This window comes from Ursus americanus, chromosome 2, assembly GCF_024610735.1.
Source record: "Ursus americanus isolate L20-20 chromosome 2, mUrsAme1.1.p, whole genome shotgun sequence".
NCBI classification, from domain to species: domain Eukaryota; kingdom Metazoa; phylum Chordata; class Mammalia; order Carnivora; family Ursidae; genus Ursus; species Ursus americanus.
In genome coordinates, this window is record NC_142128.1 from 68,174,491 (window position 1) to 68,194,094 (window position 19,604).

General features: G+C 40.6%; 1 protein-coding gene across 8 annotated transcripts in view; it reads right to left on the minus strand.

Annotated features, from left to right (window-relative positions):
- PPP1R12B (protein phosphatase 1 regulatory subunit 12B) overlaps positions 1-19,604 on the minus strand; it is a 200,995-nt gene that overhangs the window by 115,945 nt on the left and 65,446 nt on the right. For 5 of the 8 annotated variants that reach the window (XM_045787642.2, XM_045787644.2, XM_045787643.2 and 2 more), the window contains exons 6-13: positions 18,508-18,582; positions 16,461-16,540; positions 15,448-15,587; positions 10,461-10,573; positions 7,558-7,761; positions 6,352-6,434; positions 4,825-4,950; positions 2,237-2,416 (exon numbers count right to left, since the gene is read on the minus strand). In XM_045787642.2, coding sequence (XP_045643598.1) covers positions 2,237-2,416; positions 4,825-4,950; positions 6,352-6,434; positions 7,558-7,761; positions 10,461-10,573; positions 15,448-15,587; positions 16,461-16,540; positions 18,508-18,582 — 1,001 coding nt within the window. The remainder of the gene's footprint in view (positions 1-2,236; positions 2,417-4,824; positions 4,951-6,351; positions 6,435-7,557; positions 7,762-10,460; positions 10,574-15,447; positions 15,588-16,460; positions 16,541-18,507; positions 18,583-19,604) is intronic. The other 3 variants (XM_087857164.1, XM_087857160.1, XM_045787645.2) reach the window with 1 other exon arrangement.

Genomic DNA, 19,604 nt, shown 5'->3' on the forward strand with positions numbered 1-19,604 from the left:
ATAGGACTTATACTATTAATTTGATATGTGGTATAATTTTACAAGTAGAATGTTAGGAGCAGAATAGGAAGGGACACCTGGGTGGCTCAGCCGATTAAGCCTCTGCCTTCAGCTCAGGTCATGATCCCAGAGTTCTGGGATGGAGTTCCACCAAGGCTCCTTGCTCAGTGGGGAGCCTGCTGCTCCCCCTGCTTGTGCTCTCTCTCTCTAATAAATAAATAAAACCTTAAAAAAAAAAAAAAAGACTGCCAGAATAGGAAAAGCTCCAGAGCAGGGGTCAGATGCTCTGGAACCATGTGGGGCTACATTTCAACCAAGTTAACCTCTCTAGTCGTCTCTTCGTCTATAAAATGGGTATAATGATACCTTAAAATGCAGGGGTCTTGTGATAATTAAATAAAATAATGTATGAAGAACACTTAGTATCAAGCTCAGAATAAAACATAAGCTCAGTGGAAACAATACAGTGAAATAGGATCTCTGACATGGACAAATCTAGGTTCAAACCCTGTCTCAATTCCTTATTAGATACGTGACCTTGGGCAGATGATTAAGTTTTGGGTCTCAGTTTCTACATCTATAAAATAAAAATGGTACTTCATACACTGGAGGCCTCTTTATAAACAACATATGTGTGCCTGAGACAGCGAGTTGCCTAACCCATATTCATTTTCCTTTTCTTCCTAACAGAACCCATAAATTACTGAGGGCAGCACTGCACCTAGTTAAAAACTCACATTTTCCAAAGTCTCCCTGGCTGCTAGAGGTAGCCAGTGAGACATAAGAAGAAAATTAGTGCTTTGGGGAAAAACCTCCGTTCAGAGGCCTTCCCTCTTTGTGTATTTCCCCCTTTCTTCCTTCTTCCTGCCTAGAATGCAGCCATGACAGCTAGAGCTTCAGCAGCCATTTTGTGCCATGAGGCAACCTGTGGAAATGGAAGCATGGTCTAAGGACTGTGAAGCAGAAAGACAGAAGGATCCAGGGTTCCTTAATGACTCTGAAGCTGTGGTGCCAGCCCTGCCTATTTCTGGACTTCCTTAAGTGAGAGGAAAAAAAAATAAACCTTTATCATATTTTAGCCTCAACTATTTCGATTTACTGTTACATGTGAGTAAACCAATTGCTCATGTAATTTTTGTAAGTACCCAAGCTAATGCTTCGCACGTGATAGGGTTCAACAAATGGCAGCCATTACTATTTTTTCCTAGTCTCGGCTCTTAATACTTATGCAAGTAACCTCTCTGTGTTTCAGTTTCTTTATCTATGGTATAATATTTACTATGTCTGTGCAGATGAATTATTTTGAGGACCTAATAAATTTCTACATAATTATACAGTATTATTATTAATGATCCATCTTGAGCCTATCCCTCCTGGCCAAATGATCACCACTTATTTTAAGGAAAGAAATCTAATAAATGGACAAAAATCAATCAAGCACCACCATTAGCAGTGTTCTTGCAGCAACAAGCAACACTATTATCATTAATGTTTTCATTTTCTTTGTGTCAATTCTAGAAACAAGCCCTCAAAAAAGAGTCCCTTTGCCATACCACAAAGTAAAAAGGTCTCTGACCACACATACAGGGTCAAAAGCCACAGTCAAAACCATAGCTGAAGTCCGCTGCACTTTCACAATGAAGCCCTGCCCATACTACTCCCATGCTACCCCTTAGACGGACTGGACACCACTGCCCCAGGAATACCACAAATCTAGACAAATTTAGACAAACACAAATCTCTTCCCTCCCACAGTATTTCCACCAAAATGCTCTCATTGGCTGGGAATTTTCAGAAAGCTATAGGGAGCTTTTGGAACAAGAGTTAGCTTTTCTTCTGTTTGGGTTTGTATGCCATCCTCTGAAAAAAGAGTAAGTAGATGAGGTTCCTTACACACAATTACTGGAAAATTAATGTAAGTGAAGTATGGGGATATTTTTAAATATGTGCTTTCCCATAATAGCATGACCCTTACAGAATAATCACACAAAAGCAGTCAGTTTAAGTTGATGCCTAAACACCAAGTACCAAGATATATACCCTATGATTATTCAATGAGCAACTGCTGAGTGGCTAATACAAGTCCAAATGGAACAACCTTGTTAAATCATGGACATTTTCACAAGAATTCAAATTTGCTCCCCAGTGCCAAAGTCTCTTTGGTTCGAATCTCATATGTGCATCCAGAGGCATGAGTTTTGATGACTGTAACTCAGATGGGCCCAAGAAGCCTTACCTGCCATGGTGTACAGATGCAGTAGTGTTTGCACTGACTGGTGCAGGGCAGGAAGAGGCAGGTTGCCACTTGCTGCCCCGAGAGGTAGATGAACCAATGGTAATGGGTGAGGTAGCAGATGAATTGCGATTGGCTGAAATGTAGGGACTTGTGGGGTCACTACTTCTACCAAATGAAGCACTGCAAAACAGCACACAGTCACTTTCCTCAGGACATGCTGCTCACCCACCATTTCCCAGCACCACCTTCCCCCCCAGATTGTGCATTTAAAAGGAATGTAGACCAAAGAGAGGGTATGGCAACTGGGAAGTGGAGTGAGTGATCAACTCCAGCTAGAGCTGGGTCACTGGCAGCAAGCAGGCATCTGTCAATCATCCAGAAGAGTGAAGGAACGTGGAGGAGAGATGATATGCAATAAGAAAAAGGAGAAGAGTAATACACAGGAATAGAATAGGGGCGAAGAAATATTAGCAAACAGAATAATTTTATTTAAAAAAGTAATGTCCAACAAACCCCAAGGCAAAAAAATCATGCAACCCCAAATGTCTACCTGAAACAGAAGCAGTGCTGCAGAAGCTACAGTGAGACCAAGAATTTGGAGAGATTTTGGAGTAGAAATTTAAAATTTAAGAGCGGAGAAGAATAAAAAAGCTCTGTGCGGGAAAAAATGTCCCTGAGAACTGTGGTTATTTAGCCTAAAACAAACATGTCTTTGGGAGGATTCGAAGTTTTAAGTCTAGAAAATAACATTGCATGGGCAACAGGAAGCAACTTCTCTTTGTTCCAAATGAAGATAAGTAAGAACCACCTCAACTGAAGCAAAAAATTACTTGGTTTAGAATTTTTTTAAAAAGTCTTGACTATTATAGTAATGAGACACTAGTGGCGGTGACCAAAACAAGCTATGAAGCCTTCTTTGGTAAACATGCATTTTACTGGGATACAGGAAAGGAATTTCTGCCTACAGACAGAAATGAACTAGAAAATGGAAAGTATGCTGAGGCCCGGCGGAGCCCAAGACTGCCAAGTATCTTCTTGTACTTTCTTTTTTAAATAGTGATAGCATACGATTCTTCCCTTTTGAAAAGATCATAAAATGAGATTTTGTATAATCAAAAAATGCTTTGAGGGTGTTAGAGGTTTGGAAATCCAAAGCATGAAGCAAGTTGTGGATCTTCTTTCAAAAAGCACTCACATAATTAAGCACGCTTTCCACCCTAAATAGAGGCAGTCCCTTTCTCCTGCTTACCATAATTATGCCAACTACACCTATCTAACCAGATGCTACTCACTCGACCCATTTGTTAATGATTTGAATCACGAAAAAGAACCACTCCACCACAATGTAACAACATGCTTGGAAATTAAATGCAGCTTTCTCTCTTTCCTAGATCTAGAACGTTATTTTCTTAGAAAAGTTTTCTTGGTCTTGGATGAAACCATAAGGATAATGGTGTATCTAGGCAGATTAAGACCTTAGCCTGAAGACAAATAAGTGATAGCTTCACTGAGCCAAAAACACTGAGTTTGTATATACAATGAAGCTTCAGTGAGATCACTGAACTCTATCTGCAGAACTGAAGACCATCAAAAGGCAACAGTGGCTTTCTGTTTTATAGCTTACTAGTTTCCACATTTTGATATTAACTAGTTGACAAGATTCCTCCAATCAAGTCGAAATAGGTTTTGAACCCAAACACACTGTTCATGGCAAAAGGCTGTTTCTCAGGCAGCCAACCAATCATCTATGAAACCTAATGACGAAGCCCATGGCATGAAGAGGCAGTTGGAGGGGTTGAATAAGTGAAAGTGAAGAAAGAATTCAAAGTAAGCAATGAGAACCAGTCTTCCACAACAGCAGCAGAGTTCAAATTAAAATACGAATTAAGTATATCTTATAGTTTAATGGCTCTGGCAAAGGTGCTTTGCTTGCTGGCTGGTACATGGCAAAGAAAATAACTGCAGAAAGGAGAACACAGATGAGAAAAGGGGAAGGAAACCCATGTACCTTCTCTGCATCAAACTTGCGAGTTTCACATCTTGATGGATCTGAGGGCCATTAAAGTCATAAAAAAAAAAAAAACTCAAGTCCCTAAATTAACAGGCTTCAATTCAATATAAAACTTGTTTAATGCAATTCAAAACTGTCCCCATTACCCACCCCCCTCACCACACTAAATGGTCCCTCCCTTCCTCCCCATAAAAATGTAACTTGAGATGAGAACTACCCTAGTTTTAGAAAAAGGAAAGCTAGCTACTGGACAAAGGTGATTTAAATTCAGTCCTGCTCAGGGATTACTGGAAGTCACTTCCAGTTGAAGATTTTAATAGGACTGAGAGGAGAGAGTATAAATTAGGATCTGTCTGTGGTGAGAATTTGGAATTAGCTAACTTTAATTCAGTTAGGAAAATAAATTAATGTTAATTTAAAATTAGTCAAGATGTTATTCCCAAGAAATCTAAAAGTAATTCATTTTTTGATTCATTTTTGTGGTGCTAATTGGATATAAAATGGCATGCAATTATTACCCATACACCCATGACCAAGAGTGAAGAAAAATCACCTCCCACCCCTTGGAACCTGGTACCTTTTCAAGTAGGTTGATACATAGGTAGAAGGAGCAACTGTCTGTGGAGTTTCACTTCCCTTTGCTTCATCCCTCCATAGCTGCCGTGTATACGAACCACTCCTCACTAGATTAACAGCTGATTCTCTGTAGAGGCATGAAAGAAAAATAAAACAAAGTGCTGATTCCTACCACCAGTTTTGTCCATGCTACAGTGCAAACCGGGAGGGGTGCCTGGGTGGCTCAGTTGATTAAGTGGGCTGCCTTGGGCTCAGGTCATGATTCCAGGGTCCTGGGAGGGAGCACCAGGGAGTCTGCTTCTTCCTTTCCCTCTGCTCCCCGCCCCCCTCCCCCCAGCTTGTATTCTCTCTCTCTCTCAAATAAATAAAATCTTTCAAAACAAAACAAAACAAATCAACAAACAAAAAACACTCCAAACTGGGAGAGAAAAGCCAGAGACAGAAACTGTAATATGGCTAAAGAAATATATACACTTTTCAAGTGATACTTGGTTTTATATAAACCTGTTTTCTGTATATGTAGAGGATGGGCCAAGTATTACTACTGTCTGCTTTCTTTCATCAACTTCAAAGCCAACTAATTTCAATAGGTACCAAATCCTCAATTCTTTGGTAATGAGAACTCATTTTTTGTTTCTCCTTTAAAGGGCTTCACAAAGCCAACAGGTTGCTCATAAGTAAGCAGAGAAGAGGATGATGGGGAAGATGAGGAAGTCTGTCACAAAGGAAAGAGGTAACTACCACAGAAGAGGAAAAGAGAAGAACCTGCTGGAAGCCTACTTAGTGTTATAAATAAAAGCCATCCAGGAAAGGGCTGTAGTAGGATTTCTATCCACAATTGTTCACTCAGGGCCTTTTCAACCAAAGCTGTGGCTCTCCAGAGCAGTCCTTCTCAAATTTCAATGTGCATTTGAATCACCTAGAGAATTTTGTTAAAATGCAGGTTCTAATTCAGCAGCTCTGAGGTGGAGCCTGAGATTCTGCATTTCTAAAATGCTTCCAGGTGAAGGGGGTTGGGAAGACCACACCTTGAAAAGCAAGGTTCTAGATCAGGTTCTGCTCTGAGGTGCAGTAGTACCTCAAAATCCTCAAATCCATTTTAACTGATGAGGAAGACTTGAAATTTTATGTACTTACAAAGTAGAAGTTGATTACTAATTAAATAACAATATTTTAGTGTTTACTATGGAATAGGTCGTGTGCTAGGCACTAGGGGTCCCTGAGAAACCAGACAGACATGGACCCTACCTTTACAGAGCCTGCTGGTGTACTAAAACAAATTCACCCTCGGAAGGATCAGGGAAGACTTCCTAAAGACAGTAATACCCAAGCTGAAGTGAGAGTCTGAAGGGTGTAGGACTGGCAAAACAAGAAATCAAGGGCTGGGAGGAGCTCTAAGCAGAAGGAATAAACAATTCATAATGTGCTAATAAGGGCACCTGCAGACAGATGGCCGCAGAGCGAGGGCCAAGGCATCCCTATGCCTAGGAAAGTTAGAGGACCATCTTTTGGCCTGTATTAGGATTACCTGTTCTCCTTTTCTTCAATGTCACTTGTGCTGCTGAGCTTCCGGGGTGCTAGTGAACTAAAATAGCTTTTGTTTTCTCTCTCCTGTAAAATCAAAACAAGTAAAGCACAGAGAAGGTACAATACTAACACAGTGTAACATTCTGGATAAAAAAGCAGAGATCGATACACCTATATCATCTTATTTCTAGAGCCAATACCAATTCCGGTTTGAGTGGTATTACAAAAGGTTACCTTTCAAAGGCTAACTCCTACCTTTCCTTCATTAAAAACCAATATGTAGGGAAATCATTCTCATGGGAAAAGCCAAGATACTCAAAAAAGGAAAATAGCAGCACAAATTACACAAAGCAGCAGCTCTGCCAAGAGACGGAGCCTTTGAAAAGCCACAAACAGAAAGTTCCACTCTGAAGCTCTTAATGAAATAAGCCCTATTTCCTCCCCAGCCTATCTTCTCTTGGAAATGCAGCTTCACGTACAACAAATATCCTGCAGAGTGCATCCAACCAATATGGCTCCCCTCCTTAAGGAGTCTCCAGAAACACAACACTGGGGAAGGGGACCACGGTGACGGGGCAGACCTGACCCCAGAGAAGAGCATCAGGTGAGCCCTAGAAAATCTGGAACCAAAAGTTAAGAAGTAAAAATGCACTGGTCTTGGATGATGACGTGGATGAGCTGTTTATGAAGTTAGCCTGATCATGTATCTAGTAATGAAAAAAATAAGGCATTTAAACATTTTTTTCTAACTGCTAGTTTGCCTGAGCTTCATTAGGATTGAGAGTCCAACTAAGGAACTTTGCTTTCAAACACTGAAAGAATAAATTACTTGGTATTGGTTCAGGGAACCTTAGGCCATATCCAAATTTTCATGTTTCTGACTAAATTTTATTTATTTATTTACGTATTTATTTACATATTTATTTATTTATTTATTTGCCCTAGATAAGGAGGGTAAGGAAGAATGACCATAAGATATGCCAAAGGATAAAGGGTTTTTCTTTTTTGGCCAAGTAATAATAGCAAGCAAATAGCTAACTGATTAAACTATCAATGTGCCATCTTCCTTTAAAGACTTTGTACTTCCAGAATTGAATCAGGGACTAGAACACACTTTCATTTGCTCCTGAGATTGAATTTTCACAGAAGGGACCTGCCCTGAAACACACACCACCCCCCCTCCCCACCGACCCTGCCTAAACCGCACCTTATCTTTGTTGTCGAGCAGAGCAGAAATCCGAGGGCTTGATGATGACCGGTAGATGGAAGAGCCTCGGTCCCTTAGAGCTTCCCTCGAATTGGCCACCTCACTCAGCATGTTGTGGCTGCCAGTTTTTCTGAGTCCCAGTCTCCACGAAGAAGGAGATTCATCTTTGGGCTCTTCCGGCTTGTTAAAAAGGCTGGAGGAGAACTATGAGGGAAGAAGCAAAGAGAAGAAAAGGAAAAAAAAAAAAAGGTCCTGATGATTCTTTTCAGCCTATTTGCCTTTTCCCACACTTAACTAAGTTCAGGGAGGCAACAGAAGGCAGTACAAGGAGAACAAATACATGGCAGGCTTTCTGCCAATGCTCCCTTCCTCACCTGGCAGACGCTAATAACCTCGCAAGGCTCCCTTTCTCCCTGAGCCAGAAATAGCCTCAGATTCTTAACACAGTGCTCCTACTGACAGAGTTGCTCTCTGAGAAATTAAACACTATTTGCTCTCCTATCAATGAGTACTGACCTAGAACACCAGGAGATCCACATTCTAGTAAAAACATCTTCTCTTGCTTGACTCACTATGTAACTGAAAATGGGACATTTTACTTCTCCAGGTCTCAACATGCTCACCTGTAAGATGGTGATAATGAGCTTAATTCCTTCTTATAATATGTGGAAACTAGAAAACACAGATGAGCTAACGTATATGTATGTTTTAAGGTGCTGTGATAAGACTGTGGTAAGATGATTTAAGTTAATACTAATAAAAATACTAAAACTCACTCCACTCAAATTCTAATTGCTTATTTCAAGAAAATAGTTTATTTGATCTTGGGCAGCAGTTCCAAGTGTTTCAGATTTCCCTGAGCAGCAAAATTAAAAAAGACAAAAATGGGAGAAGTCATAGAGCTGCCATCTTTTAGATTTTGCCCGGAGAACATCTTTCAAAAACTTGATTACCATTTCTATCACAATCATTTCATTAAAAAGAGAAAAATATTTTAACATCAGAAAACAAAGCTTTCTGGAAAGCTTACATTGTCTTTAATGATCTCATTTTGCCATAAACCACAGAAAGCATCATAGACTAGTGTTAGCCCAAACACCAGTCTGAAGTAAAACTGGTCTTGAGAACTGCAGTCAGTGGCCCATTCCTGGGACTTGGGGGACCTCTGCCAGATGGCTTTGGTCTTTCTCCAGGTATCAGGCCACCTTTACTGCCTGGTTTAGTAAAAATGCAACAGAAACATTAAATCACTCGTCTCCAGCTCACACTCAGATTTTCTCTTTTACTCAGTCATCTGAATGTATATATTTATGTACTCCTTCCAGCTTTAGAGGCTCAATCATGTCAGCTCTTTATAAGCCACCCTGACTCTGAGAGGAAAAATGCCTTTCCCAGGATTATTTCAGCAAAGTGGAATAAGTATACGTGGTTGGGTTTTTCTGTTGTTGGGTTTTTTTGTTGTTGTTTTGAGTAAGCTCTATGCCCAATGTGGGGCTTGAACTCATGACCCCAAGGTCAGCCAGGTGCTCATGTATTTTTTTTTTTTAATTTAGTATTTTTCTTTTAAAAAGGCAAGAAGTCTAGGGGTGCCTGGGTGGCTCAGTCAGTTAAGTATCTGACTCTTGATTTCCTTTGGCTCAGGTCATGATCTCAGGGTCCAGAGAGCAAGCCCTGCATTGAGCCCAGCATTGGGCTCCCCCCTGGGCATTGAGCCTACTTAAAGATTCTCTTTCGCTTTCCCTCTGCCCCTCCCCCCCCTCCCCCCCACCGTGCTCATGCACACACTCTCTCCCTTTCAAAAATAAAACAAAAAAAATAAATTAAAAGAAAGCAAGAAGTCTAGTCACACCTAGAAGCAGTGGGAGTATGTGAGGTACAGCTAAATGACGGGGTGATGAGTGAGGTCTGTGTTCTATCTGAAACATCTCTACAGATTCACAGTGATGCTCGCAGGAATAAATAAGCAGCCAGGCCTTTGTTTCCTCATCTCCACAGTGATGCCGTAATCCTGTCTTTTCAATTCATGAGGCACTAAGAAGATCAGTAAGTTAGTATCTAAAACCACGGAGTTTTTTCAACAGCTTTCTTCCCCAGAACTCAGATCAATCTTAATCTCAAAACTAATTGTATCCTTTGTAGAGCAAGGTCATTATTCAACTCTGTCTCACTGACTAGAAGCCTACAGCTTCTCAGAGGCCTGGGCCGAATTGCAGGAGGAGGGGTCTCTGGTATCTCAGCAAGTTCTTTCTATCTCTGCTCTCTACTCATTATGATGAGTACTACCAAGACTTTATTTATGAAAGTAAAATTTTAAACAAGAAGTAAAAAAAGGACATAAGTCATCAAATCAATTAATACTGAATGCTAGATATCTTCCTATCCCAGTCTGAGCTTTACATATACTTACTGTACTTAGTCTTAGATAGGAAGAAAATAGGCAATGAACAAAATTTCTTTAGTCCCAGATCACTATATCCTATGTTATCTAAACACATTGTAGCTAAATTTGTTTGGTAATGGATTTGTAGCTTTTGCGGGCAATGTTATAAACACAATGTTTGAGCACCGCCCTCCCTATCCATACCTTGAAGCTCTAATTCCCAACGTGACTATAATATTTGGAGATAAGGTGGCTGTCTGCAAACTAGGAAGAGAGTACTCACTAGGAACTGATTCAGCTAGCCCCACGATCTTGGACATCTCAGCCTCCATTATCGTGAGAAATAAATTTCTATTGTTTAAAGCCACCCAATTGGTGGCATTTTGTTACGGCAGCCTAAGCAGATTAGGACAGGCAACATGTATATGTATTATCTCGCAAGAATGTAGCTTTAAGGCCTTTCAAACTGTACATTCCCATAGTAGGAAAAATATAATATTCAAAGTAGTTCCAAAATACTCACTCTCCTAGCTGAAGAGGCAGAGAAGGTATTCTGAGCTGGTGGTGGTATCTGTTCCGTGATAATACTCTTGCTTTCAGAGTTGGAATGGTTGACAATGGCTTCTGGCTTTTTATCTATTATTTAAGACAAGAGAAGCAACAAGTGCAAGTATTATCTGTGTGTATGTCTGTACCTTTCTGCTAACAGAAAAGGTTTACCCATTATCAAAACAGATTATTAGTGCCATGTAATGCTTAGACTCAAACTAAAATGAAATCTCTAGCAACTATTACCAAAAGGAAATAAACTCAATGGTAAAATTCCTTTCCTGGTAGGCTCCAATTCCCAGATATATAATTGAAAACTTTCTCCACATTATGTATCATATATAAAATTCATCAGAAAGTACATAATAAGAATCTACTCTGTTTTGGGAGATTGGGCAGGAAAAACCAGACAGATCTTGCTTTCTAGGTAATTAATAACCAAGACAAGAGATAAGATGCATAATGATAATAGTAACAACAGAAGATCATATATAAGTTAGAGGCTAAATTGGTTGAGTTGGATCAACAAGGCTTTATGAGTCCAGAGGAAATCCTCTGAGGGAGGACACAAGGAAAGATGCCGTGGAGAAAGCTAGAAGACAAATAGCAACTGGCAGGAGGAAGAAAGGGTATGATTAACGACTTAGAATTCAAAATACACCATCTGTTGGTCAGTAAACTCAAGTCTAAGCAGGCCTAATTAAAGTAGTGCATATTCTTGGGATTACAATAGGAAATAAAGGTAGAAAGGATTACAGAGGATATTGCGAGTTAAGCTACACAACTGTAGTAGGTAAACCCTCTTAATAAAGAATAGTAGTCCATCTTATAGGGCCATCGAGCGGAAACCTCGTCTGTCTCGTTCACTGCTCCATCAGTGCCTGAGCCTAGTAGGTGTGGTGGGGCCTCCTGATCTATGCACTCTGGAAACAGGGCCCAGAATAACCCACCTATGAATTATGGGACAGTTTAAAGCCACATTCTAGCTGTGTGACATTGGGCAAGTTACTTAACATATATGAACCTCTCTTTTCTCACTGTTTAATCAGGGGCTTTAAATCTTGCCTCTGAGTTGCTATAAAGTCTAGAGATAATGTTTTTAAATTGCATCATTCAATGTCTAGCCGTAATGAGTCCCTACTAAATAGTTATTCATTGTTAATGTTATCATTTCTGGTGGTTATTATGAATATTCAAGGCATTCTTTAAATATTATCTGAATATCTCTATCCCCAAGAAGTATACCTCACTAGCCAAATGTGACAGATCATTACAGTAAGAACTCCCAATGAATCTATACCCCTGTGTTGTGGCCTCTCAGATTGACTCTGGGCTTGGCAATGTGACTTTCTATGGCCACTGAGACATTAGCCAAGTGTGACACAAGCAGAGGCTCGGAAAGTGCTTGTGCACTGAGCCTTGGCCTCTCTTCTTGTGGAATCCAACTGCTGTGTGAAGAAGCAGGGGCTAGTCTGCTTGATGAACATGGCCCACTTGCCTCAAACATCCTAACCACCCACCAGAAAGGTGAGTAAGGTCATTGCGGACCCGCCAGACCCCAGATGACTTACCAACTGACCACCAACACATGAATAAGCCCAGTATTACCACACAGAGGGGAGAAAAGCCATCCCAGTGAAGCCCTTCCCAAACTGCCAACCCACAGAATTGGGTGTATGTAAATAGCTGTTTTAAGCCCCACTAAATTTGAGGGTGACTTGTTATTTAGCAATAGATAACTAATATGCCAAATGTTCAAGTTGAATAAATAAAAGGAAGGGGAAAATAGAAATCCAAATCAAACTGCTTACATTCACCTCAAAAGAGAATTCGTATTCTTTACAGCTGCATTTATATGTAAGACACATGAAAACTGTCATTTTATGAGGTTGTATCTGTGGATTTTTAAAAACAGGAAAAATGCATTCAACGAATACTTGTTCAGTACATACACGATGTGTTGGGCATCATCAGGAAAAGTCTAGACGCAATCCAGTTCCCCACATTCTTCCAATATACACTTATATAATGTATTTTTATTGCACACCTACCATGTCGAAGGCCCAGTGCTAGGAATTATGGAAGACAGAAAGATAAACAAGACACACAATACATTTTAGTGCTTCTGAACTTGTAGGGGAAGAAGAGAGGAGATGAGAAACAAAGAGAAATAACACTACCACTAGGTAGTATAAGTAATAAAAAAGGCGTTCAAACAAATAGCTACTAGTCAGAGGAGGGGAGGAAAAACTTGTATCTGTGATGATAAGGCTTCATAAAGGAAGCTGGTTTGAGTTGGGCTTTGAAATATGAGTAAAACTTCAACTGGCAGAAATGAGCTGGAAAGCTTGCTGGAACCATCTGGCTTCTGCCTACATCAGGCTACAGAAACTGCTGAGATTAGCAGACTCCCTAAATGCTGTCTCTTTCTTGACCTCTCCCTTCCCACTCCTACCCTGGCTTTTCTGATATAGAAACACAAATCCTGGTTTTCCTCAACCTCTCTAACCATACCTTCTTTGCCTCTTTCACTTCCTAAACACAGCATGCCCCACAATTCTTTTTTGTACATCTTTTCTCTACAATTTCTCCCTTGGGAAATCTCATCCTTTTCCACACCTTTAGCTTCCACCTTTTAGGCAGATAATTTCCACATTTCGCTCTGCCCCTGCTACTCTGAGGAGTCCCAGATCAAAATCAGGATCTCAGCGACACAATTTGCCAGCCATGAGACTCAATTTGCCTTACCCCTTACAGGGTCAATTTCCCACTCTAAAATGTGGTGATACATCCCTCGGGGTGTGGTTGTAAGTACATTGCAGAGTAAAAAGCACTACCCAAATGTAAAGTGTTGTTACAATCCCCCAAACTAAATATAATCTTTCTTACTAGTGAATCCCATTGACGACATTTATATCTCTCATGTGGCATGTATTTTATTCATGTATACGCCTTCCTATTCCCCTGTATCTCCTAGATGTATCCAACAAAAAGCATTTAATGACTGTGAACGCTAGTCCTATGTCGGGCATCATGCAGAGACCTAGGAGTAAATGATAAACCTAGAGTTCTCAGACAAAATGATGCGTGCTACAACAGAGATAAGTATGAAGTGCTAGAGGGATACAAACAGGGGAGCAATTATCATGGGGTGGGAGAACAGTGAAGCAGTCCACTCCTTTTGAGTTTTTTTATATAGGAAAACCTAAAGAAAGGCCTCTTCATCCTGGTAAATCCTATAGCTTGTAACAGAAATCACTCAATAAGCATTTGATAGTTAGAAATGAATTCTAAGGTTCAAATAAATGTTCAGGGGTAGGAAGCTCAGGATATGTCTGGGGCACGCAATCCAGCTTGGCTAGTAGATTACACTGCCTCTGGATAGCACTGGAAAGGTCAGCTGGAGACAGACTATGAAAGATCTTGAAGGTCAGGCTACAGGACTTGGGATTGACTCCACAGGCGAAGATGGGAGTAGGGAAGGTGGCTGTAGATGGTTTCTGGACAGGGGAGCAGTATAACCTAAGCGTGCTGTGGTGTTCTACTCCAACAGCAATGTGGAGATGGGCCGCAGGGACCAGAGTCCTGAGGCCTAGGTACATATCGCGAAGCAATTACAGTAGTTCAGGTAGCTCCCTCCCAGTTTTCTAATATCTTGGTAGCTAACAAAGATCTAGCGCAGAGCAAGACCAGATAGTACTACTTGAAAGCTGAAGACACGTAAGTCCTCAATAAATAATAAAAACATAAAAAAGATGAACATTTAAATTTTGGTAGGTACTACACTACCATTTCCAGAGCAAGCTGTGCCTGCTTAATAACAGAAATTCAAGACTCCATGAGTAAAAGGTCATCTTCTACGCTATAAACTTAGTTGGTGCTTATCTTCTCTACACAATCAATGATCTCTAATTTCCTTTGGTGATATTCAATGAGCTAATACTAATACTACAAATACAAGCCAGTGAGTGCAGGACACATGTACTGTAAAATCTTAATTATCATTAACTTCCAGTTATCCATGAGAGCTATTCTGTTGCAGCTGAACCTCTATTCAGTAAAACCCAGTATCTCTTTTCTGTGTTTGCCTGACAGTATATCAAACCCCATGGGTGATCCTACAACTTGTGGATCTGACCTTGTTCAGCACCTCAGTCTCACTGTTGGGCTTCCTGTCTTGCCATATAATAAACTTAAGAAGTGTAAGATGAAGCATATATAATATCAATAAGAGTCATAAAGGTAAATATGACTTTGTTCCTTCTTCAATCCCCAACTCAGGAATTGAAGGAGCTTCATGTAATCAGAAGGAAAATGAAAAGATCTTGGGATTCTGTTTAGGGAATCAGATGAACCTGAGAACTAAATGCAAATTTATACCAGCTGGTTAAAGATACTTGACCAAATACGACTCTGCAAGATCTCACCTTTCCAGCCTCTTAGCATACTGAATTTCGGAATCTGGTCTCTACACCCTACCAACCTGAGGTCAGACAGTTGGCTCCTTTACACAAGCACTTTTGTGGGGTGCCTGGGTGGTTGAGCATCTGACTCTTGATTTCCACTCAGGTCATGATTTCAGGGTCATGGGATCAAGCCCCCCATCAGGCTCCACACTCGGTGCGGAGTCGACTTGAAATTCTCTCCCTTCTCCTCTCAACCCCCCATGCTCACAGACACAGGCATGGGCACTCTCTCTCTCTAAAATAAATAATTCTTTTTTAAAAAAGGAATTTGGTGTGTGCCTTATGGCTACATAGAGACTAATACACATATTATAACCGAGCTCACACCTTCTACAGCCAAGGTTTCACTCAAAATTTGGTATCTCACCTTTGAAAATTAAACTTAAAGAACTCAAAGCTCTTTCTGGAGCCCTCTGAGGACCCCTAGCTCTGACAAGCAGTGATCTCCTTGCATTATGGAAACAGAGGATCTTTGCTGTCAACATCTTTCATTACCTGCCTCCTTCTCAGTTTCTGACTCAGAAGCTTCATCTTCACCTTCCTCCTCCTCTGAGCTGGAGCTGCTAGACTCTTTGCTTTCTTCCTCCATTTCCTGGGACTTGGGTACCTCCTCCTCATAGAGCATCTTCTCTTTGCTAAATTAAAGATGACAATTTGAGTGTAACTCAGAAATGGCCAACTATTTAAGCTCACTGACAATCAAGCATAAGGAGAACAAGTCTATAAACCTCTGTGTAGAAGCAATAACAGAAATACATCAAATCCTTCTTTACATTCTTCTGAATCCTTGGGTTTTTGCAGACTAAGGTTCAGTTTTTGACTTTACGGTATGACTTAAATAGATCTAGCCTGTTCAACACACAGGAAAAAGGAGGGCTGTGAATCCTGACGGTGATGAAGCAGATAAATATTTTTAAAAAGTCATTTAACAAATGTTTTCTGAGTGCTTATTACCTGCCACGAATCACGCTAGGCCCTGGTACAGTGGTAAACAAAACACACATGGTCCCTGAGTTCACAGAACTTAGAGTTAGGGATGCAACTAAGACTAGGAACCCCTAAGCTGGGGGGAAAATGTTTCACACAGTCTCAATTAATCTCTAAATTTAAAACACACTCACCCGGGGCACCTGGGTGGCTCAGTCGGTTGAGCCTCTGCCTTTGGCTCAGGTTGTGATCCTGGGGTCCTGGGACTGAGCCCCATGTACCCTACGTTGGGCTCCCAGCTCATCAGGGAGTCTGCTTCTCCCTCCCCTTCCGTGCCTCCCCCAGCTCATGCTTGTACTCTCTCTCTAATAAATAAATAAAATCTTTAAAAAAATAAATAAATAAATACATTCACCTACCCTCAATGTCTCCCCCGTATATCAATGCCACCTCCTTGCCCCTCAAACATCCCACATGTTTAAAGATCATTTGGCTTAAATCTCAAGCTAAGTATGTCACACACACACATGCACCCAAACACAGCAGAGTTCATCACATCTCTCAAGTCCTGAATGTCTTACTTCTTAAAGAGTCCACTCTGCAACTTGCTGTTCAGGTCTGACTCAATGAGCTTATTCCGTGTCTCTTTTTCACTTCGAAGCTGGAAATTGAGAAAACAGAGAGGAAAGGGAAGAAGTTGACTACTGGTAAAAATCAGCAGTGATGAGAAGAATTCAAAATAGTACTGTCATTCTGAAGAAGACAGGACCAATACCAAAAGGGGAAGAAAGAACTGAGAAAAAGAGAAACCCATCAGTTGAGTCTCCTTAGAAGATAATGATGGAGAAAAATCCTCATCCAAGGTAAGAGAAAAACCATGGTGTCAGAGCTTCAATAAAAGTGCTTGTATCAATTCTCCAAACCCAATCTTCAAAAAAACCCTGGCATCTAGGGGAGGCTGGCTGGGTCAGTCAGAAGACCATGTGGCCCTTGATCTGGGGTTTGTGACTTCAAGCCCCATGCTGGGTGTAGACAGATTACTAAAAAAAAACAAAAACAAAACAAAACAAAACAAAAAAAACCTGGCTTCTGATGGATTAAAAAACAAAAAAAGGGAAGAAACGTTGAAAGAATTCTTTATGACCATACACTGAATTAGGTTGGCAATAGTTCTCAAGAAAAAAAAGTTACTAAAGGGGAAATAAGTCCTTAGAATAAACTGTCTGGTATTTAGATACATGCTGTAGACAAAATGAGTTCATATCCCTAGACCCCAAAGTTATGCGGGGAACAAAGAAAAGCACCATTGCCAGCGCAGAAATGTTAATATTTAGTGAAAATATTATTTATGTTCAAAAACCAAATTATGCTGGTTAAAGGATACATAGAAACTCTCTATCATTTTCACAACTTCTATGTGGGTCTAAAAATTACTTCAGAATGAAAAGTTTAAAAAACAACAAAAACCTAACTACACAAAGTATACATCTTAGGAAGGACGATGCTGTTAGATAATAGCCCCGATACGGTACCTGGCAAGTCCCAAGTTTTAGCCTAGATTCCACAGCTCACCAAAGAAAACAAAATGAACTGTTAAGTTGTTTGTCTGAGGTTTATATATGCAACTGTCTCACTAAGCCTTGAAGTAACGAGGATCTTCACTCTACCAGTCCAGACGCGGTGCCGAACATGTGTGAGGTGAGATACAATTGACCTGTCCCACCAGTGAACTCCATAGTTCCTTTTTTCAGAACTGCTCTAAGTTTCTCTCCTTTGTCCTAAACTTGAGTTCATATGCCTTGACCCACAACTCATGCAAAGGAAAACACAAAGGAAAGCTAGTGACTTTTTTTCTGTCCCACTCTGTTCAGACATCAGCCCTGATCATTAGTAGCTGATCTTTATTCTCCTTGCCCAAACTACTCATCCCACTTATAGGCAGAATATGTGAATTATTCACTGTTTATCTGGATATTGGGTGGGTGTCTTCCTTCTGCAGTATGTACATGGGTACCACACTTAGGTAGTTCTTCTATATAGCACTAAGCAACAGAACGGTACGTGCGACCAAACAAAAGATTCAGAATGAGAAGGGAAAGGAGGATTCAATTCTGGATATATGATGAATCCTGAATAAGTATGAATCACTGACCAGGTACTGTCCAATACCAAAAGACAGGTTTAGTTTTGTGGCCTTGTTTGCTTTTTAAGAAGGAAATATATTCCTCTCTATAATGAATCTACTTTAAATAAACAAGTCCCTTCAGTCAACAGGGGGAGAAAAAAGTTATGAGACGTCCTCTACGCTACTACTCCCTATTTGGAAAAAACTCTGACTTGAATATACCACAATCACTTTCTCAAGGGTAATTATTAGTTTGTTGTTCTTGTCATTTTTGACTTTCAGCTGCTTGAAGGCTATCTTATAGTGAGTAAACTTTAACAACAATAGTTTCTGGGATATTTTCTAACAGACCGTTGCTAGTCCCTGAAGGGAACAATTATCATCTCTGAAATGTAGATATGTCCATTTTGGCTCTCAGTAGACATAACTAAAACAAGCGATTGAAATACCTGGTATGGACTGAGCTGTTATAAAAGCTTTAAAAGCATTAACCAAAGACTCACCACGTTCTGCTTCTTCTGGAGCATCTCCAAGTGCTCCACAAGACCCTCATCGGCCACATCGAACGGTGTCTGGCCCTGGCACAGAAAAGGCATACCATGATCAAAAGAAAACAAAGTAGTAATTTTGTGACTTTATCAGAGAACTATTCAATATCCACTTGATGCCTCTGTTCCAGTGACAGCTGCTTCCCTAACTTACTGCTCTACATTATAATAATGCCTTCATCTATCACAGAGGAAACATCACAAGCAGCAGCAAGTCCGCTGGGGAATCTGGGTCGCTCAGTCAGTTAAGAACCGACTCTTGATTTTGGCTCAGGTCACGATTTTGGGGGTGTGAGATTGAGCCCTGCAACAGGCTCCATGCGTGGAGCCTACTTAAGATTCTCCCTCTCTCCCCCTCTCTGCATATCCCCCCTGCCCATGCATATGCTCTTCCTCTAAAACAAAACAAAACACAGCAAGTCCTTTAAATACATGTTTTTATATTGTATAAGACAGTATTGAGGAGGGGCGCCTGGGTGGCACAGCAGTTAAGCGTCTGCCTTCGGCTCAGGGCGTGATCCTGGCGTTATGGGATTGAGCCCCACATCAGGCTCTTCCGCTATGAGCCTGCTTCTTCCTCTCCCACTCCCCCTGCTTGTGTTCCCTCTCTCGCTGGCTGTCTCTATCTCTGTCGAATAAATAAATAAAAAAATCTTTAAAAAAAAAACAGTATTGAGGAAATCACATTATCTCTAATGCTTATTGCCTCTCAGTAAATAATCAATTGAAATCTCTACTTGTACCTGTTCCAAAACGGTCTTAATTGCTATGATAACTTCAATAAGGGGCTTTTAAAATTCTCAGAGGGGGTCCAGGGCACATGTGCACTAAAGATTAAGTCACAGTAGTCATCTCCCTTTAAGTGAGAGAAGGGTATCTCTTTTAGGAAACATCAGCACAGTTCATCTGGGGATGAAAGCTGGGTTCAGAAGAAATGTGAGGCAGGTAAGAACATCTACTAAATAAAAAGCCATGTCTCTGGATTCCTAGAAAATCACTAGATGTAGGGGTAGGAGCTCTAGGGCCTCTAAACTTGCTTGAAATGAGGCTGA